Source organism: Falco naumanni, chromosome 1 (genome assembly GCF_017639655.2).
Source record: "Falco naumanni isolate bFalNau1 chromosome 1, bFalNau1.pat, whole genome shotgun sequence".
Taxonomy (NCBI): Eukaryota; Metazoa; Chordata; class Aves; order Falconiformes; family Falconidae; genus Falco; species Falco naumanni.
Genome location: NC_054054.1, coordinates 22,349,489 through 22,372,143, shown reverse-complemented (window position 1 = coordinate 22,372,143; position 22,655 = coordinate 22,349,489). Strand labels below are relative to the sequence as shown.

Genomic DNA, 22,655 nt, shown 5'->3' with positions numbered 1-22,655 from the left:
ATCCTAGTATGCGCTACCTCACCAATTAGTAGCAAGACGTGTGATAGCAGTATAAATCCAAAGGTTGTGCAATACCTGTTACCAGAGTCTCTTCCTAGATAATACAATGGTTTGCTGCTCCAAGGCTCTGTGCCTTCACACATTTGTAATGCTTTCATCTGTTTTACGGCACATGGGTTGCTTAGTAGCAACTGCTTCCTAATCTTAAAACTTCATTTTGCTGCCTGAAGTCAGCTTATGGGCCTGGTTTATTTTAACGCTCCTAAAGGATTATGGAGTAGTATTTCCTATTACCTACAGAATATGTACAGTACAGCAAGCAGTTTTATAGGTTAAGAACATATTTTACAATTGCCAGCCTAAAGGGTTTAGGAGTCAAGTTGTGCTTTTCGTTTGGAGAACATAGACTTTCTTACTGTTGTCTCTTATGCCACTAATTAAAATCTTCCTGTGATCTGAGGTGTGCTGTTATACATAATTGGGTCAGTGCGTTTCTCCACATAGGTAGCATTTCCTTGCTCTGGTGCCTGAAAAAAAAATACTGTGGACTCGTATTAAATTACATTCTCTTAAAGAAAATGTTTTGAGAGGGACTTAAAAATTATTTGTATTGTTTCAAGAGACATCTTGGAGGATGTCACAAATAGAAAGAAAGACCTTTTCTCTGTTGCTCTTCCCCAGTTTTGAATCAATGCACTGCATTCATGCTTATGTGTATATATATATATTTGCCTTTAATATCAGCTGCTAGCAAGTGGCTGATACATGCACCCACCCAAACCAAATCTTAGCTGTTTTTTTATTACTGAATCATCCTATAACAAGTGTTAGAGAACCTTTTGTTTGTGTTGGAATATTTTCTTTTTTTTCCAGCTTTATACTTAATTGTAAATCCTTTCTGTTAGTCAGTCCTTGCTGTCTTAGACTTGATAAAATGTTTTGCTTACAGGGCCTTTGGTAATACAACCAGCATTGTGGGGTGTGGGTCTGTGTTTGTTTAACTGAAACATTTACAAGCCTGTGAAGGCTGGATACTATGCTGTAACTGTAAAACTGTGTTTAATAACAGCTAAAGCAAACGGGTTGCGCATAAAATAAGTTAATGTCAGTGGGATTTTGGGTAGGCAGGGCAGAACTGGAGCTTCAATAACTCGGGTAACAATCTGAGATCTGTGCTAATTTCTTTCTCCTCTTTAGTGCTTGCTTTTTATTAAAACCAGTAGTAAACCATAGCCAGTAGCTCCTAACGTGCTTTTCAGAGGGAGTTTGTAGTGCTCTCAGTAACCGGTTGCCTTTCAGTCACAACTTAGATCAGCATTTGTCTTAACCATACATTTGACCACATGTCCCTTAGAGCTACAATGCATACTGTCTTGGAAGAAGTAAATGCACTATATATGTCTACCTGTGGCAAGTGCTGCTGTTGGGTATGGTAGCATGGGATTGATTGCCGAGGTGACACTGCACTGCTGATGGTACTGGCTTTTGACTTGGGATGGAGACTTGAGCTGATGGGATAACTGATACCAAGTTTGGCTTGGTGAAACAAAAGCAACCAGCTCTGCAGCAGCCTGGTCTGGATGCATGGAGCATGCTGCAGGCAGTTGCAGTATGTAACTGATAATGGGTCAAGATCCACTCTTGCCTATGTAGAAACTGCATCAGATTTGCAACTTTTTAATAAAAGTTTAGTTGCTGATAAAAACCCACTTTTTTTTTTGTCCAGATTTTTTTTCTGGTTTTCTGCCTTTTGTTCCAGTTGGCTCAGATCACTAATGCAACATTTTGGAGAGTTTACAGCTCTAAAAGCAGGGTTTGTATTCTCCCTTCTAAAATAATGATTTTGTGTAATGAACTGATAGTAAAGAGAAGGGGACAATACTGTAAGCAAGACTAAGTAATAAATCTGCATGTTACCAGAACTCTGGTAGCAGTTTGCAGTACGCACAATTTGCTGAAATGCATACAAATCTCAAATTTCCCCCCCCTTTTTGATAATTATACTCCTCAGTGATGCACATCACTAGCTTTCCATTTGGGCATGAGCCATGAGCCCTTGCAGTGCTCATTAGCATCCACATTTGGATTTGTAGAGATGGAAGCCTAGTTGGTAAGCCTGCTCTTTTTAATGTGTACTGGTATCTGTTAAATTGTAATGAGTAATTTGAGCTTGTTGGGTAAGGTGAGTGATCAGCAGCTAGAAAGATTGCTCCTTTGCTGCAGAGCACCGCTGTTCAGTATGAAGGGCACCTTTCTAGGCAGAGGTTCCGGTCTTCTGACCAAACTGCCCAGGGAAACTCAACAAACCTTAGCAAATCTAAAGAAAGGCTGAAAGGAAGCAAGACTTAAAAAAAGGTAATAGCATCACTGAACTCAATCCCTGTAAAACTTTTTTGTTGCTGCTTTAGAAATCGGGAGCGTTACGCATGAATAAAAAGAACTCTATATCATTGCAGTTTGTGTAAGTGTGTAAGAACTGTTTACTTTCTTGAGTAGTGATAAACATTTGTGCAGTTTGAATTCAAGCTGTGTTTTACATATGGAGGTGCTTGAGAGCCTCTTCTGCTTCTAGGTCTCACTGCAACAGAGGAAGACTCTGACAGTGGTATTGCTGGCTTGGGAATGGTTATTTCTGTGAGATTCAGAAATAGTAGGTAGGCAGCCAGTGGTATAAAGCAGAAAAAACCCCAAACGTTCCTGTAAGCTTTAATTGTAGAATCATCAGCAGATTATTAGGGATTGACAGTAAATCTGATCTTCAGTATGTGTTCCAAGTACTGTAATTGACTGTTACATAAATTATTAATTGGGTTTATTTTAAAACCATTTTTAGGATTGGCATATGACTGTAGTATTAGATAAATTTTATAATATTAACTTAAACATTAAGACTTTCTAATATAATTTATATAAACATACATGTTGCTCAGCTTCTTTCCATGTTGCCCAATTTTCGAGTATTTCCCCCTTTGTGAACAATGAGGGGACAGGGTGTGGAGGGAAGGATCCTCCCCTGTATTTTTTCCCTCTGAAAGTCACCAATTCTTGTGTAGTCACACATCTTGTTCTAGGTCCTATTTGGTCTTTGTGGATAAATGGAAAAATACTTCTTTAAAAAAAGCCAGATTTAGAACTGTTTTGGTCAGCTGAAAACATCCTTCCAGCAGTCTTCTGTGAATGTGCTTGGTTTTCTCTAACACAGTTTAAAACTCATACTACTTTAATTTGAAAAAAAAACACCAAACCAACCCACATGTAGGTCGTTAACTATGGGAAGCTGTTGAAATAGGTTTAATGTTTAACCTCTTGGTATGTCTAACTTTTTCTTGCACTCAAATAGGTGAGCTCTTTACAGTTGGCAGTTGGTTTCGCTCATATAAAGCCACTCTGAATTTCTTTTTTTCCTCCTCCATACCATTGCTTGTAGGGCTTTTTTGGCTGAAAGTAGTAATGGCTTCAACTCAATGATAATTTTGTGGGGTGTGGTTGGTTTGTTTTTTGTTAAAAATTTTAGAAAATTCGGCTTTTTCTTCTTTTTCTTTTCTTCTCTTATAAAAGGATGTTATATACCAGCTCAGACACCAAAACAGTCTTATTTAATGGAGGCAAATCCTAAGCAGAAGGACTCAAGACAGAAGATGGTTTTATATCATTAACGATCTTGGAGAAATGGATTATCCTCTGGCTTTGGGTTTTCTTTTCTCTTTTATGTTTGGACACTTGACAGTTGTTCTTCATGCTCCTAGCATTCAGAAACGAAAATCAGTTGCATTGAATATTGATTCTTTTTATTTACTTTGGCAAGTGATTCATTCTGGGCGTTCACTGCTGGAGTATGACTGTGTGCTCTGGGTGTGATGAGCTGGCTTCAAACTAAGCACCAGGTCATCTCCTTGATGCCTATAAAGCCCCCTCTGCGTAGGAACTGCTTACAAGCCTCTGCAGATTTCCTGGTCTTGGTGGAAATATCTGATGTGCTGAAGGAGTCCAGTGCTGAAGGATGGTCAGAGTGAAAAGGCATCTGGGACTGAGAGTGGAGCTGAGCTTGCTTAGTCCTGTGGTGTTGCTCTGCTGATGGCACCAAGCACCTACCTCTTTGTGTCTCTCAGCCTGCAAAATGAGAATTACGCTCGTGATTGCATGGCTTACAAAGTGTAGTTACATATTGCCCTTGTTCCTGCTTAATACAAACCTTCCAAGCTCCCCTCTTCTGGCTTCTGCCTGGCCAGGGGATGAAATGATGAGGCTTCATCCTGCAAGTTCCTGCCAAAAGTTCAATATAAGGCCAATGCTCTTTTTCCCTGTAAAATTGTCACTTAATCAGCATTTCTCTAATAGTATCGTGTGTTTAATATCTATCTCTATGGCTTGGCAGGTCCAGTACATAGATTTTCCTGTCCCTGTGGAAGATGCTTGCATTGAAAAGGGCAGTTACATAGTAACATTTTTTGATAAGTGATTTTTTTATCAGTTCTGAAGATACAGCAAACTACAGACTCCTGAGGAAGTGTGTTGTGTCCTCTTGACACTGGTACACCACAAGAGGAGGAATAATTTGTTTGATAAACTGCTCGTAGTTATATTTTCATGTTAGTTAGGTAGTGCTTTATAGCACCTTCATAAAAAGTAAAATATCCAGTGCAGTTCCCATTTAAACCATGGCTGCTGCATGATGAGCGGTGGGGCAGTTACTGTCAGGCCCCAGAGAAGCACAGCTGTAGTTCCCATGGCTTTTGGTGGCATGCGTGTAACCCCGTCTGTGGAAAATAACACCTTAGGGCTAAGGGTTGTATCTTCCTGTGCTGTGCTCGGGGCCTGTATTGGGTCAGGAGATCAAAGTACAGCTGGCATGCCTGCAGCTGGCAACCTGTTGGATCATGACTAACCCTTAGGCTCCCGGTACGTTTGATTTATACTGCTGATGGAAACTCAAACAGTTAATGTTTCTCAATCCTACACCTCCATTCATGGTTTTGTAATATTGATATTGTTGACAGGAGCAGCAACTTAATACCGTGGGAATGCTTATAGCATGGGGAGATGTAATCGATAATGGGTTTTGTCCAAGTTTGAGTAGTAATTTTTCTTGGCTACTTCATTGACAAAATTTTTTACTTATTTTTTAAAACCACACTTAACCTAACAAGCATTAACCTCCAGTGGGGCTCTGTTGAAGACAGCTGAGTATGGCTTGTTGGTAGTGTTGCACTCTATGCCAAGCCTGTGTACTTACGCACTTGCACAACCTTCTGCTGTGGCTTAAAACCTGCAAGTTTTATGAGTGGGATGGTGAGCAGGGCTCAGTGCTGGCACATCCGTCGAATGGGAGCTCCTGGGAGGGCAGCTGAGCTCTGTGGGGTGCTGTGGTTTTCTAGAAAGCCTCCAATGAAACCAAAGGCCTAAACTAAAAAGGCAATTTAATACCTTAAACTCACTGGCAGGTCAGGACTTCATGCTGGGAGGTAAGCTGTTTCTCATGTAGTAAGAATGCTTTTTCCAACTTTATTGGGGAGTGAATAGGATTGCTGTTTGGTTTAACTACTGCTATTTGCCAAGGAGAAGATGTTTCAGGGTAATCTCCAACACCCTAATTGAAGCAGCTTAAAAAACAAATCAATCTTTCCTGATGTCAGTGACAGTGGTGCAGCATAGTGAAGTTCTCATATGCCACTGCTAATATTTGCAGCAAATAATATCCTCCCTCTTCCCCTGAAGTGTTATCTCTGCAAAATTGAGCTTTGTTCCTAGAAACAGCAAAGCCTCTTGAGTGCTTCCCAGAATGCTACGTCAGCCTGTGAATATGGTGGTGCTGTGGAGACCTCAATAAATTCTCTGTTTCAGTTCCTTGCTCCTGGGTACCGCAAGGTTTTGCTGTGCATCTTTGTGCTGTGGGCTTTGTCTTGGGGAAGAATAACACACACCACCCGCCCACCACCACCCCTCCAAAAAAAAAAAAAAAAAAAAAGCGTCTGCCTGAGTGGACTTTTTTGTGCACATGTATGTGTGTGCACACACTGCTGCTGGTGATAATTACTTTGAAATTGGTAGAGTTTTCTAAGGGATGGTCAGTAATTTCCAAGGTAGTGGCTAACACATTCTGAACACAGGTGTGGTGGCGGCTTCAAATTTAATAAGAAAAATTGCAGATTAGAAACCTGATTTGAATAGTCAGTGTACCTAGTGGTGATTTTCCAGCTTTGCTTGGGCTTGGTGTGTGATTATAAATGTTTGAAAGTCAAGCCACTTGCAGAAGCTGGTGTAGGAGAAAACTGGGGTGTCTTTCAGAAAACTCAATATTATATAGTAGCAATACAAATATGAGATGCTCTGTTGGTGAGCTTGTAACCCACAGAACGTTAAAAAAAAAATCTATTAAAAGTCCTGAGCAATCTGTTGTAGGAGGGTTATAAGACTACACTGTAAGGCAGTAACAAGGACTGAGTAGCAGTGTTACCTGTCTCTGTGCTTATTTATAAAAGACACTGCAACAGACTCAGGTTTCCGTGTGAGTTTGTTTGGCATGAGAAGAGAGCAGATTGGTTTGGCTTGTGCTTGTTTCTCTCTCGGGGAGGGTTTCAGTGACTAAGGAGCTCTCTGACATGTGCTCTCTGTGCTTCTAATGCACTTGGCTTCCATCTAGTGCATACCGTTTTATGGGCTTTACTCTCCAAAACATGGTGGGGGAAGGTACTTTCCCTTTCCCTGGCAGCCTGCAGCTGTCCAGAGCTGTGTGTGTTTAAGACAGCAGTGTTGTTTTCAGCATAGGTTAGGCTCATGCTTGAGTGCATGCTCAAGTGCTGATTGAAGTAGGTTCAGAATCAAGTACTTCTGAAAGTGCTTCAGTAGAAGTTGTGGTGTTCGTGTATGTGGTACTAACTCCTGTTATTTCACTTGTTCTTATACACAAGGAGCAATTTTTGAAAGGTAGAAGTAGCTGTTTCCTACTCGACGGCAGCGTCTTCCTGCCAGATTCTGACTTTCCACCCCTGTGTGTCTGATCAGTGTTGATACTAAAGAAAAATATTGCATGAATTTGCATGTTTTTAGGAGAAGAAAAAATCTTTATATTCTCTATGCCCATTGGCTTACATGAAGACAAAGCTACAGAAAATGTTATCCTTAAATCAGAATGGAGTTGTGCCTTGAAGGAGGACAGCCTGAAAGCTGTGGGTGACTAGACCTTGTGGTAGAAATGCTTATAGCAGTGTTAACAGTACTGTGAAGTACGGTGCTTAAAGGCTGCAAAATTAAAATAGACATATCAGAAGTTCCAGTGGAGGGGGCATCCTTTTGGTCTCGTGTAAATAAACCCAGGATTTTAACCTTTGAACTTCTTTGTTCTTTTAGTCTTTGAACTTCGCATCTTTCTTGTTCACTTAATATATTACAATGACAATAATTCAGTTGTGCTTTTAAACATAATCCCAAATGTAGCAGGATCTAGCTTGCAGATCCTACAAGATCTTGCAGGTGTTGGATGGCATACATAATCCAGCAGCAGTGCATGAGGTATTTCCGTGGAGGGTACCAACCTCATTGTGGCAGTTGGTTTTGCTGCTGTTTAATGCAGGTGCTGTGTTGGTGTTGGAAGAAGTCTCTCGTCTACCCTTAATTAAAAATGGAAAGAGGGAGGAGGAAATGCAGCTCTCGCTGGAAACCAAGCATTACCAAATGCACTCTGAAGCTGAGTGGCACTCTTGTTCCCCGTGGCCACTGCAAAGATGCCTTCAAAATAGGGAGATGTGAATAGCTTTTATGGGACAGCCTCATAATAACTTTTTTTTTTTAAAAAAAAAATAATCTCCAGGTAGCATGCAAACCTGCGTTCTGTTGATGTAATGGTTTTATTTCTCATTTCAGCTATGAAGCCGTACGCTCCAGCTTTCATTCTCCTGTGGAGTGCTGTCGGGATAGCGAGGGCTGCCAAAATTGTTGTTGTGCCGCCAATTATGTTTGAAAGCCATCTTTATATTTTCAAGACACTGGCCTCAGCCTTGCATGACCAAGGTCACCAGACAGTGTTTCTCCTCTCTGAGGGCAGAGAGATTCCTCCATCTAATCACTATAGACTTCAGCGCTACCCAGGGATCTTTAACAGCAGCACCTCGGATGATTTTCTCCAGTCCAAGATGAGGAGTATCTTCTCGGGGAGGCTGACAGCCCTTGAACTGTTCGATATCCTGGACCACTATTCCAAGAACTGCGACATGATCGTTGGCAACCGAAACCTCATGCATGCCCTGAAACAGGAAAAATTTGACCTGCTCCTGGTAGATCCCAATGAGATGTGTGGATTTGTTATAGCTCATCTTTTAGGGGTTAAATACGCCGTCTTTTCCACTGGCCTCTGGTATCCAGCAGAAGTGGGTGCTCCAGCTCCCCTGTCTTACGTTCCAGAATTTAACTCACTGCTCACAGATCACATGAACCTATTTGAGAGGATTAAAAATACTGTTGTTTATCTTATTTCAAGATTTGGAGTCAGTTTTTTGGTTCTGCCAAAATATGAAAGGATAATGCAGAAACACAAGGTTCTACCAGAACGGTCCATGTATGACTTGGTTCATGGATCCAGCCTGTGGATGCTTTGTACTGATGTAGCACTGGAGTTTCCGAGACCTACGCTACCCAATGTTGTTTATGTGGGAGGAATCCTTACCAAACCGGCCAGCCCTCTGCCAGAAGTAAGGTTTGCTGAGCTTCACAGTAATTTCTGTGGTATCTGGTTGACCTCATATGATCAGCAGCAGTTTTTAAGCAGTGAATTCCAAATGGGATCTCGTGTCTTTTGGTGTTGCTTGGTGAAATATACCTTTGAAGTCACTGGGGGTAGCTTGAGGTGGTGGCTGGGGGGAGCTATCAGACACAAACTCATCAAAATGAGTGTTGCGGTTACAGGAAGTATTTTGCTTTTGAGTAAGGTGCTTAATGGTATGGTTGAGGAAAAAACAGTGCACGCTATCTTGGGAAGTACATCCGTAGCTTCTGACCGAGCGTGGGTTAAAATGGAAAGAAGGGAGAATGATGGACATGAATTCTGCTTGCACTTAAAGAAGCCCGCTGATTTATACTATCTAATTTCATGGTATTAGTGCTTTTACAGAGAGTTTGCTTCCCTTGGTTTGATAGGTAAAAAAATCTTTAAAATGAGGTGTATACAAGCATGAAGAAACTGTGTGTAGGCCAAGAAATGGAGATCATGCGAGTTGACATAAGTGGCACCACTACTATACTTAGATAGAATTTTTACTGTACAATTACTGGCCATCAGGTACTGAACTTCAGACTGAAATAGTGATAGTGACTGTACTCACTCCGGAAATCCTGGTTGCACAGATTAATAATTAAAGTTTGATTACTTCAGTGTACCTGTGATACCTGATACCTGATTCTCAAGATTGCCTCTGTTCAGCAACACAATGGTGAGTGACAGGCAGAACAAAATTTCCCAGAAAACCATGTCATTTACACTTCTGTTTGTGTATATGTAAACAAATAGATCTTGACTTGGAGATGGTTATTAATGGAAGCTTCTGGCTGGTTGATAAATAGGTAGGTAGACCTGCAGTGCTTAACAATTTATGTCTAAAAATGCCTCATTTAGCCTTTGCTTTTTGCATGAAAACTGCCAGGCCGGCTTTTCATCTGTTCTAGCCTGAAAATTGGTTGTGGAAGAGGGGTGTGTTGTGTTTTGTTTTATCCTTTGCACTGTGATTTAGCAGTAACTTTTCTCACAGATTCGGAAGACATCAAGTAATTCTCAGATTGGGGCTGCAGGATGTGGAACACTGAGCCAATTCCCTCATCTTTTTCCTCCTCTGTTTACTTTAAATGCATCTGAGCTGAATGAGAGCAGGCACTTGCATTGTACTCTGAACATACTAGTGGTTATATGCCAGCATATACTATGGTCTGTTCTCCAAGGTGTCATCAGAGATCATCATAACAGTGCTGCTTCTAACTGGTTTTTCCTGTACGTGAATGTGTTTGTGTTTAGAATGTGTCAGGCTGCACAGGTACCCTGAAAAAGTGAACTAAAGGTAGCCTTGTGCTGTCTAAACACAGTTCAGCCCAATTCTCTCCTGGAAAACTTTGCTGGCTGGATTGATTTTCAGCTCTTTGTTTTCCCAACCAATTTTTTGTTGTTGTTGTTGTTCTGTACAAAGAAAAATGTCTTTATTGCATGATAAATTTGTGTAGGACATTAACATTGTCTATTCTTTGGTCTCTGTAGATTGGTTTTTAGGGTAAAAAAAACATTGAAAGAAAACTGCTCCTTCCATTTTCTTCCACTCCACTTTAGAGCAAAGAAAGTATCTGATTTGAGAACAGTTGTGTGTGTATAGATACAGAGATGTTATTTGTACATGCACATACGTATTTGGAGCCTTTTGAGAATATATTTCTCTGTACTTTCCACATTTACTCTGGAACCACAGACGTTAACCTGTTACAATATCTTATGATGCAAGAAGGTGGAACAGTAAGTAAAATGTTTAATATAACCAGATCAACAGTGACCTTGAAATAGACCTGTAGGTAGAGTACAGGCTGGCAAATACTTATTACAACAGGAGGAAAAATCCCAAACCCTGTAATTATTTGTGAGCTGAGGCATCATTTACCTTCTCTTGAGTTTTATCAGGCAATTCATTCTTACAATGATCTAAGCGCAGGATTTGATTTAATGCGAGAGACAGAAAAGTGAGTGTGTTCATCTTTTACCATATAATTTGTCCATGCCTAAACTGTTATGCATAATCCACTGTGGTATGTATTGCAGGTAAATTATTGGGCAATCAGTTTGTTTTTACTGAACAGTTAGATAAAATTTATAACTGTTGCTTTATTCTGGCAAATTAAATTTTGGGCAGCTTGTGCTGTGACTGTTTTCAGCTATTGCTGCATCTTTAAGGCAGAGGCCTTTGCTAATTTATTTTCTGCAGCTTTTAGTCTGGAGCATTAAGGTGAGCCAGAAGTAGAGCTGGTTTGTGTTTCTGTGCTGGGCTGGAAATGGTGATGCTTCAGGAGCAGTCTTGTAAAGGAAAGCAACGTTCCTGCCCACCGATGATCATCAGAAAAGAGGAGCATGTGGCTGGAGATGACAGCTTTAACAGGCAAATTTAAGTTACTATTAGAAGCCATTCGGGTCTCTTACATTCTCTGAAGTAGCCTGGTCTACTTTTTCTGGTTAGAGATGTATGTTTTTTTCCAAGTCCAAGATACCTGCTCAACACAAAATACTCAGGCACTTCAGCTGTGGCACCACTGCCTCATCAGCAGGGAGTTTGTTATTTTGGGGTGTGTGTGTGATACAGTGAAAAAGGAAAAAATTTTTAACCAAGTTAGAATTCCTGTCCATAACTGAAGAGCTCTTGTGTTTCTCCTAGTAAGTAACATCTTAAAAAGAAAAGGCAGAGAGTAGTCATTAAGCAAAGAGGAGACAAAGGTCAGGGCCTTTTAACTGTTACAGGATGGCCGTTCTTTAATTCTAGGGCATGTGGTAGCTCTTTGTTGTGATTGCTTAGTCTCTCCACCTGTGTTTTCCTTAAACTTTCATTGAAGAGAAGTTAGAAAAACACAGCTTTAAAGGTAGCCTGTAGCAGGGGCTGCTGAATATCTGTGTCATGTAACGTTGTGCATGTGAGGGGAAGAAAACCTAACTCTTGCTTTGCTCTGTCCCTGTCCCATCTACATTAATATTTTGGTTCAGGGCAGTGGAAGGGTTTTGTAAATCCCCCAGTCATCCCCACTTACTGCATTCAGGTTCCCTTTGTAAAGTATTTTTTGGTGCAGGTAAACAAGATTTATTTTGGAGGATGTTATGCTGGAAGCTTTATTTCACCTGTGAACCAAATGCTTGTTGGGATCTGCATGGGGGACATGGGGGGGTCCGCAGCAGCATTTGGCCTTTTGCGTGGCTTTTAAGTGACATGCTTTGTGGGGGATGCTCAGATCAAGGACCACAATAGATGTAGCCAAAGTCAAGCTGCTGGAGCGTGTACAGTTATGTGCAGAGTCTCTGCCATGCTGGCACGGTGCTCAGGTAAGGGCAGGCTGCAGTCCCTGCAGGGACCGTATGTTAGCTGCGCATCTCGCACGTCACCCGTGAAGGGAACTGGCCATATCGGGGCATAGCCTCACTGCCCTGCCCAGGCCAGAAACCAGCAGTAGCCGATCACGCAGTTAGCTCGCGTGGCAGGCATGATTTTTAGCTGCTGCTGAGCTTTGTAGCAATTATGACTGCAGCACACATCGCCTGGCTGCGGTGTGCAAACTGCAAACGTGTCTTTGGGTTGCAGCCTGCACAGACATCTCGGGAAGCCTTCACCAGGCTCCGATCTCCTTTCTGCTCTCCCTCAGAGTCAGTGCCCTGATGTCGGTCTGTGCTTGACGCAGTGTCCCTCGGCGTGGTTGCAGTGATCAGCATGCCGAGGAGCGGGAGCCAAGAGCCAGCAAGGAGAGCAGTGGGTCCTTTGGAGGTCACCGCTCTGCCCGGCTTCCTGCAGCACCTTGCGGCACAGCATGGCACGGGCAGCTGGGAGCTTTCCTCTCAGCCTAGCAGGGTTAGTCTTGCCCTTTACAGAGAGGCAGTGTGTCGAACTGAAATTCCCGATGATGGGCATGTTTCCTTCTGTGCTGCTCTGATCCCTGCTGCAGATGGATGAAGCTGAATGTAACTTGTGTCACTCTCTCATTGTGGTGGAAGGGCTAAGCATTGCTTCACAAACCTCGGCGCAGGCAACGGACACTGCACAGTTATTTGTATTCTGTGGTAGCTAACATGCTGCCTTTGCTGGTTAAAGTGTGTGGATTTAGAAGGTGCTTCTTGCATAAATAGGGTGCTCTGTAAGGGGCAAGGAGGTGGATAATGTGGCTGCACCCGTTGCCCACAAGTGATTCAAGTCTTAGGCGCACATGGGAAAGAGCCCAGGGTTTGTATAGTGAACTCCAAAAAGAGTGTATTTTGAATTGCATAGAGGACAGTGCAAGCAGAACTAGCCTTAAAAGATCAAAAGCTGGAGACAGATTGAATATCGAGTGTTTAAGGTCATTGCTGACTTAAACTATTAAGTGTATGGTGTTACTCGGCAGTATTTTCCAGAGAACGTTTACTTTCCTAATGGCCAGTGCTAGCTGTACTTGCGATTACACAGATTAGTGTCACTGTTTAAAAAAAATAATTAAGAAAATCACAAACTAAAATGACACATACCCTGTAGTTTGTAAGTTGACCAGCTGCTTTTACACATCAGCACAGTTTTTAAAGTTTCATAACTACTTCTGTGTGACACTATGCCTTTTTACAACACTGATCTTGAGGTGGTACTTTGGACTGAATGCCATTTTATCATTGGTGGGAAAAGAGAAGCAAATGACAGTTCATATTTTTTTTTTTTGTAACTTCTTCCGTACCTGAGTAAACTGAATTAATGCTACAAAGGAGGGTGTTCACGTTTCAGAGTTGGAAGCTGTCCTTTCAGCCATAGCTGTCATCAAATAGTAATTACAGGAACTTCCTTGCTCCTCCCTGTAGATCTCTTATCTAATCTTGTTGTTCTATGGATCTACATCTATGTAACAAATTGGTGGCTTTGAAATATCTTCACTAAAAAGTTGTTTGGTTTTTTTGGGGAGGCTTGCTGACAGTTGTATGTTAGCTAGGTGTGTGTTAGAAGATACTGGTATTTAAAATAAGGTGGAAGAGTCATTTTATTCCTTAGATCAGATTTTTCTCCTAAATTCAAATTCAAGGGCACAGTCTATAAGCTCTTGCAGACTGTAGCAGTAGATTTTTTTGCACATGGCATAGCACCATCGGGTTTTTAATTTCTTTTTTTCAAAGTTTGGGGAACAGTTCTTCTAGAGCTACTTTTGACCATAAATTTCTGGTGATGTGAAGCAATTCTAGAGCTGTTTTAAAATGGCTGTAATTATCAGCTGGGGAGGCAAAAAGTCTTTCAAGGTTGATAGAGATTATGGGGCACTGTAAATTCCGTACAGAACCATATGATCATGTATTTTGTCTCTGAAATAGTATTTCCACATAAAGCTCACCCCCACACCCCTAACAATTAATCTTTTGCTACACAGGTAAGTGTTGCCTGAGCTCTCCAGATACCCAGTCATAAAACTGCTGTAGTCTCCAGTCTCAGATGCTCCAGTCTGGCTAGGTTGACAAACCGTGTCTATTCCTGCTATACTGCTGCATTTTAAATTTGGGAAGACTCAGCATCTACCTGTGTGGTGTAAGACACAGGGAAAAGGATGAGGGGCTGATTTCAGAAGTCGGTGAAGTATCTCCAGTAAAATGTGTTCAGGAAGGCAGGTCCTCTAAGTATACATGCGAAATGTAAGCTGGCATCCAGTGATCTGATGAAGGAACAGAAAACCTCTACAGCAAGCCTGTGCTGTCCATCAAAAAGCAAGTTTACTTGCTTCATGGATAGTAGTACGACATGGTTGTTTCTTCAGCTCAAATGATTGTGTGTACTGGGAATGGAAAATGCAAGGTTCACACCTTGGATGTTGCATAGGTCAATTTATGAAAGTTAAAAGCAACAAGTTATTTTACTCCATTTACAAAAAAAAGAAAATCAATCTGGATAATATAAACTACTATTATAAACAGTTTTTCTGTTTTTAAGTATTCTAATTCATGATTTTCATATTGCAGTGCACTAATCAACAAGATTTACTCACTTCTGTAATGTGCAGTGCTTTAACTGTGTCATTTGCAAGTTTTTGATTGACCTGTATGTACGACAAATGAGCTAGTGTTTTTTCCTCATGATCTACTTCTTTAGCATCCTGTAGGATAAATTCTAACATTATGTAGGGAAGCAGAAGATGGGAATTATTTCTGGAGGCATACTTTTTTCTGCAGTATTTGGAATGTGCTTGAGTTTGAACACCATGTTTGTATAATCTGGGACATGTTCAAAGCTGTCGTTTAAGAGCAGCAACCCTCATTATTATTATTGACTTAAAAAATAATCTTTGTAATCAAGCCAACTTCTTTTTTCAGATGTGCTAGTTGCTTTAAGGTTATTTAAGTGGACAGCTTGTGTTCGGCTAATAATCTGCTTGGGCATTTGTATATCCTGTGGCTGGGTTAGTCTTAGATGGTACCAGTTGTTTGGGGTGGTGAGGCGTCTGGCTGGGGCCTCCAGGAGAGGATGGAGGTTTCTGAGGAAGAACCAAACATGATGGGTGGGGAGAAGGTACAGTTCCACACCTGAGTCCCTGCCCCAGTGTTAGTGCCTGAGAGCAGTAGGTGGTATATAATCTCTTCCACAGTGTGGCTTCAAGTGCCTCTTATGTGACCTTTTGAAGAGCGCTGGGAAAACTAGTAATGGATCTTCAGCTTCTCTGCCTAAAAAAGCATCTCTCTTCCAAATGATACCATTCCTGCTAAAAGCGTGCCTTCAAGGGAATTGTAGTTTCAGGGAGTCAGTTTATGTTTGGCTGAAAGCTGGTGTACAGGAATTTCTTCAGTGCCCAGGTTCAGTGGATGTACTTTACAGATGACTTGAAGTAAAGTCTTCTTTCGTGTCCTGATGGTGAGCTGCTTGTAGGTCACAACAGCACCTTGAGCAGCAGTTCTGTTAACAGTGTTGTTCTAATGATTTTACTTGTTTAAAACTGCTGAGTTTTAAAAAGAGTTTTTTAAAAATAATTACTTTTTTAATGCAGCCACACACCTTTGTAATTGGGTATTAACCTTTGCCTGCTGTTTTGCTGCCAGTTGTAGCTCTCTTGCATCTCCCCAGGTGTTCCCGGGCTGTGTGCAGCATGCCCGGGGGATGCTGCAGGGCAGCGTGCTGTGTCAGTCAGGTAACCCTGGTCTGGGGGAGCTGGGGGCAGGATACCTGGTAGCTGCTGTGGGGATTCATCCTGCATAATGCTGTGCCGCCTGTGCGGGCAGCCCTGCCTGTGCCTGGACCCGGCCTCCCATAAGAGGGGAGAACAGGGTATTGCCCAGCGAGTGCCACTGTCATGCTTGATCTCTCTTCATGCGTTCTGCACAGAGGCGAGGGGGGACACAAGTAGATGGGGCCCCTCCTAAGCGTTTCTGAATGCAGTTCAGGTCACCCCATCCAAGTGGAGGAGCAGAAGAGGAGATTAGGGAGGTCTTATTGAAGGATGTGAGATCTTATCACAGGCTCAGAAGCCAGCTGATCTTAACCTTGTTTTTAAAGAAGGGGTGATGACTGATGTCCTGTTTAAAATAGATAAATATTATATTAAAATATATATGTGTGTGTATATATATGCACATGTGTATATAACTATTTTCAAAAAAGAGAGAAGGAAGGAGGTAAGTTCCAGGGAGAAAGGAAGGCTATTTAATCTGAAGAGGAAATGAAGAAGAACTTAACATTATTAAATCAATGCTGCAGTTTAGAATTAGATCTCCCTACCATCTACAGAGCACAGGTCTTTTACTGGAACAATGAAAGACAAAATTTCCCACCTAATTTAGTTCATAATGTGGATTTATGAATGGGGCAGTGTGTCAGTGTCTTTAAAGGCAGGCGATCTGGACTTAAAATTCAGCTTCTTCTCAATTGTCGTCTTACTGTATTTGCTGCAGTTCAGTTTGACCCGATGTTCTATAGAAGGAGTGGGTAAAAACAGTCTCCATACTTCTTAACTGTTACTTGTACAGCTTTTCCACTACATATGCAGCTACTGAAATTGCGGAAGGATTGGCAAAACCTTGGTTTGCATTTACATGTAATAATCTTAAAACGATTTTGTGTATGCTTGCAAGTTAATAAGACAGGACTTCATGCTTAGGAAAATGAATGTTTTTTTGGGGAGGTATTTTTTAACAGAATATAGTATCAACAAGGTTTTTAATTTGAATCCTGGATTTGAAGATACCTCTGCTGCGCATGCTACGCTATGCAGTGATTTTAATAACCTCTCTTGAAGGGCAGGCTTCTTACTTTTGGACTACCTTCCATTCATTTGAAAGGCAAGGTTGCTTTCCCAGGGTGCTTGCCAAAGGTCCAGTGAGTAATGGATTTTTGATGGAAGGTGTTGCATCAGGGAAGTACTTGCACGGCGCTTTTCTGGTTGACCTCTAGTTTTAGGTAGACTGTGTTCTCGGAGGCTTCATTGGATATGCCTGTAACTCTAGAGAGGGCTGAGGTAGGGGAGAAAAGACAAGGGCTTGTGGGACTGTATTTCTTACCCGTGTTTTTGAGTCTGAATTACACTCCTCTTTGAAGTTAAATGGACTTAAACATTTTGTCAGAATTGGATGTTAAATGGGAAAAGGCTGTAGAGGTCAGGTACGAGAAAATGCAACATTTTAGACATTGAAAGCTTCATAAGGCTTTAAAGAGGTATTTTTTCCTCTCAATACATTTTGATAAGCCAAATGTGCAGTATATATACACCAAATAATTAGTGAAGAACAGAAAATGAAAAAGTCTGTATTTTGACAGGGCTGAATCTGTCTAATATTATTGAAGAAGCACTTTATCAACAGCATTGTTAGATTAATACGTGATGACAGTGCACTTACTAGTGCTTGGGGTCCTAATAGAAAACATTTCAGATCTTAACAGTTTGTTTCCCAGCTGAGAGTGTTAGCGTGGCTTCAACCAGCAAGAAAATAGAGGAGTTTTTAAAAGCATACTCAGATTGTAGCATTAGACTAATGTCTACAAAGTATTGTTTTTAGAATTATCTTATTGTATGCTAGTATGAACTATAAAATAAGAAGAAATAATATGAATATTAACTGTGTGGACTTCACGTATGGTAGATCTCATTAATAGAATGAGATTTATCAGCATCTTAATAGTATGTGGCACAGGTCAGCCAACTTCAGTGTATCTAAGGGAAGGCAATATAGAAACTTACTGAGACTTTACAAATACCCTACCTTTTCTGTTTCATTTTTAGAGGTTTCAGTTGGACTTCAGGCAGCAGAATAAATGGAGAGGAGAGGGGGAGCGACGAGAAAAAATATGTTTTAGTTATGAGTTTTCAGCAGAGAGGAGGCTGGTGGCTGACAGCAACGTGTACTCGAGGAAGGACAACAATTAACTTGCAGTTAATCCAGAGGGAAATGGTGGGGTGGGGAAGGATCTTGTCCTGGCTGGGAGCAGCGTGGCTGCTTTAATTGAATTGACTGAGCCTGATGATATGGAAAGGAACAAACCCTGATAAAATGGGATGAGCACATTTGCCTTGTGGCCATCGCTTATAAGAGGCAGGGATTTAGTTAGTGGAAAAATAACCTTCAGAGCGTGCCATACACGCCAGCCGATGCGGAGATGTTTGGCTGAGCCAGCAGAAAGCAGCTGGATGTGTTGAGTCAGGGAGGTGCAAGCCATCCTCTGCTCAGTGCAGTCAGGTATTTGCTGTGGTGTCCCATGGCCTTTGCTCGTTAGAGCAAATTAAAAAACACACCTATTTTTGGCTGTAAACTGATTTACGAATTCATGATAAGTAAATACAAACAGCATACTTTGCCTAAAGTGATGGTGTTTCTCTGGGTTTGCTGTAGACTGAGATGTTATTTTTTAACTTTCCGATCATGTGATAGGACCCTGTTTGTTCAGTGATAGTAAAGGTTGTATAATGGCATCCATATGCCATTTAAGCACCTGTGCTGAAGCGTTGGGTTTTTGGTAAAATCTGAAATTGGGTTAAAAATGGATTAATACAGCATTTGAATATTTCACGAGAGAAGTACTATTTAGAAGATGCCAGAAAAGTTAGGACACTGATAAAATGGCCTATGTACCTTTCTGTCTATTTATCAGGGAGTATCTCCTTTCTAAAGATCACTTCATGTGGCTTCTAATTTATTTATTTTGAAATAGATCTGGTTTTGTCTACTCCGTGCAGGATTTTGTAGCAGAAGTTGCATAGTATGCCTGTGCTTTCCATTGGGGAATGGTGGTTTGCAACCATATTCAAAGAACAGACATTTGTGCTATTGCACATTTGAATTGAGCAGCTGAACAGGGAAAGCTTCGGATATTAAACCCGGTTATGTTTGTATTTGTGTACTTTGTTTATCTGAAACAAAGCTCAGTATTAGGCACCACTGGTTACTGCCAGCTGGGTCCTCACTCTATAGTCACAGCTGTGCATTTAGCATCTAAGCCTGCTAAGAATAGCTAATTAGAAAATCAAACAGAACAAAGCTCACATAGTAGGGTCGGCACAATAGCATTCCTGTCTGAGAATGGTAAAAAGATTTATTTCTTTTTTTTTAAACCCCCCCACCCACACCCACCCCCGCCTATATATACAGCATAGATCAATAAGTGCTTATTCTCCTGATGCAAGCACGGGGAGAACCTCAGTAAAAGACCAGTACATACTCAAAAACCTTCACTTTTCAGTAACGTAGTGTCACACAGAAATCATTACTTCCAAGCAGCCAAACTTGGAAAGGAGAACAAGGCAAGGTCGTAGTGTCTGCTCCTGTGCAGAGCTCTCACTGCAATAAAATACTACCCGTGTTGAAAAAGAAGCCTGCTTAGGCAGCCTGTGAACGGTGTGTATGATAAATGCCAGGCAGGGTTTGAAAAGCAAGCATGCAGCTTCTGAGAGGGATGAAATGGCCACAAGGCAGGTGGGCTACCATGTGAAATCCCCCTGCCTGGGGAAGGAAGGGAATAGTGGCCTTCTGACTGCCTTTGCCTGGTCTGTGCAGGTGCCATACCTCTCTGTGAGACGTAAGTGTGTTTAATTATCACTTACTAAAAGGGTGTAGAAAGCATGTCATGATGCGCAGTAAGGTCAAAGATGAATCGGTACCTCCTTTGGGACTTAAGTGTGCCAGGATCAGTCAGTCAACAGAAGTGAAACTAGATAGTTGAATGAACAGGTAGGGAGCTTCAAAAGGAAGTTTGTAATTTCAGTCCCTTCTACTGTTTTGCTCAAAGAACATGCATTTGCACAGGAGTTAGCATGAAAACAGGCAGAGGCCTGACAGGGTTTGGCACAGCGTTGTAATTGGGGCTCCCTTAAGCTTTTCATACCTTAGCATGCATTGATTTTAAAATCATTTAACTCAAGTGAAAACAGTAATTAACGTATGTATTAGATGATATTTTACTGGGACTGTATATAAAGCTATAATTAGATGAAACTGAAAATTCAGTTAGAAAGTGTGGTTCAAAATGTAGTTCAGGAACTGAATGTGTGCTGTACTAGGCTTGACAGTTTTTCTGTCTTTCACGTCGTCTAAACTCATCTGGGGCTGTGCTGTGCCTGGTGAGGAGATGGGGGTGGGCAAGAAGAGGTGTGATGTGTCTAGTGGTAGGTGCTCGGATTTGTTGGGCGAGCCTCTCTACCTACTGTTGAGAGAGCATGGAGAAAACAGCCTCCCTCACTCAAGTCATTGTTGCAAATACCTCTTCAATCCCAGACTTTTCAGCTGTATTAAAGTGTCTTATAATTTCTGCAAAATCCCGTTATGCACCTGTGTATCCAGCTTAATACTTCATTAATGTCAGCTTTGTTTTGGTGTGAACCTACCAAGAAGAATTAAATCTTTAATGCTTCTTCAGCTGCAAGTTATGTGATTGCCCGATTTAAGTTTTTTTCAGAAGTTCTATTGGAAATTTTGCTTTCAATTTCATCAAGCTTTGGGGGTTATAAGTGTTTGAGGTTTCCTAGTTTGGAAGGGGAAAGCCAGGTCTCTGTTTCTAGGCTGCTGGTCATTTTGTCAAGTTTGCAGAGTAGCCTCAGCGAAGCAGTGTTGTCTGCTGGCTACGCTAGGGCTTGAAGTAATTGAGGCAAGAGTTTTTCCTCCTGTACCACAAAACCTGAAAATAATTGTATCTTGAGGAGGGTAGGAGTCATTGGGTGCTCTGCTACAGTCACTGAAAGAGGTAACAATTTAAAGAAGTGCTTGTCTTCACAATGTATGTATAGAGTTTGAATTAACTGCAAAAGTCAAAGGTTCTTCCTTCTGTGTTCAGTTGAAGTTCAAGGAGTAGTTTGAGGAAGGCTCAATAATGCAGCTCAGAATTTAATAACCCCCCTCCTCAGACCTTTACTGTTGGTTTAGCAAAAGTTGTAATTTCAAATATGAAGTATCCTTTCCTTATGTTAAAAAAAAATGCACTGAATTTACCTGAACGTCATTTAAACCAGGCTGCAAGCAAGGAGCTGTAAAATGCTGCCCAAACAGGGAATACCGCTTTTAATGAAGGCAGCTCTAATGACTCATCCTGACTCCGTGCATTTTCATATGGTGCGTAATTTGATCGGAAAGACTAAATGTGCCGGAGGTCAAAAGCGTAAGTGGATTTAAGAAAATGGGGTGAATTCATAGGGAATGAGCCTAGGTGTCTGCGAAGTTTTTTAACATATGGTATTGGAGCGCAGGTTTCACTGAGAATGGTCTTGGCAGGGGTGTTAGGGCTTAATGAATGGAAAGTCAGGCAGGAAGGTGACTAAAGCCTGTAGTGGCTAGATATGCAGAAATTGTAGGCAAACAAAATTGTGGCATTGGTTTGTTCTCTTTCATGATTCAGATTTTGTGAGACTCGCTCAAAGCTTGTATTTTTGCACTGCTTGTACTGCATCAGTCACTGCCGTGCACCTCCTAAAGTAAATGTTAGGAATGTGTGTGTGCCAATGAGGTGACGTACATAGCCATAGTAATAATGCTGATGAAGTATTTAGTCTCTTTCCTGTGCCAGGATCGTAGCCTGCTTTTTATCTATTCTATCATTTCTATATCTTGTACGCCACACAAAGAACAGGGAAAGTACAAGGAAATAGTGAGCCTTTGTACTGTGGCCTGGCTAATTGTACCAGGACGTTCAGATCTGTCTTGCAACCGAAGACCTGTGAATGTTGTTCGCTTGGGATTCAGTTTCACTAGATCTTCAGTTTAGAAAGTTTGTACTGAAAAGCTGTCAGGAGAAATAACTATAAGAAGTTAAAGGAGCCTGAGAATAAAAGACTCCTGCAGGTCATGAACTTGGGGAGCTCTACAAGGAGTCCCCCCTTCTTCATTTCCTGATTTTTACCCAACTCTTGCATTTTTAGCAATGCATAGTGATCCCATTTAATTAAGACTGTATTATGCCAGGAATTACACAGATGTATACAAGGAGAACCCTTGTCCTGACAAGTCTGTAGTTAGTTTTCTACAGTCCGTGCATGGTACTGATCTCCAGCACCCCTCTGGGGAAGCAGATTGAAAGGGGCCTGCAGATCAGAAGGCGGGCAAGCAAGCTATCAGCACGATGTAAAGCTTGAGTAAAATTAAGACAAATTTGAGGCAGGGCAGGAGGACAGAACCTTTCGGTTGATGTCAAAATACAGCAAGCTGAGTTGAAACTCTTCTGGATCTTCTCAAGGGTTGACACAGAACAGTTTTGGCTGTGACTGTGTGAGGAATTGGAATCATATTCTTTCTGATTTAGCATCCTAAAAGAAACCCAGAGGACAATTTCAAGTTCCATTGCTTCTGATTTGGGTTGGCCAGGCATCATCCAGCTCTGGTCTGGAAGCCCTTGGCAGCCACGTAGGCTGTTCTGTCTAAGCTAAGACCCTGCCGGTTGCATTTGTGTTAATCATTATGTACCTGTTGGATTGGAGCTGATTTCCACCTGACCAACTCTAAGCATGGCAAACCTCACTGCACTTAACGTTTTCTT

The 22,655-nt window shown here is 41.5% G+C and overlaps 1 protein-coding gene across 5 annotated transcripts in view; it reads left to right on the top strand.

Annotated features, from left to right (window-relative positions):
* UGT8 (UDP glycosyltransferase 8) overlaps positions 1-22,655 on the top strand; it is a 48,214-nt gene that overhangs the window by 12,520 nt on the left and 13,039 nt on the right. For 4 of the 5 annotated variants that reach the window (XM_040584513.1, XM_040584538.1, XM_040584531.1 and 1 more), the window contains exon 2: positions 7,861-8,684. In XM_040584513.1, coding sequence (XP_040440447.1) covers positions 7,863-8,684 — 822 coding nt within the window. In that variant the 5' untranslated portion in view covers positions 7,861-7,862. Of the gene's footprint in view, positions 1-2,250; positions 2,356-7,860; positions 8,685-22,655 lie in introns of those variants that run through there. The other variant, XM_040584521.1, reaches the window with a different exon arrangement.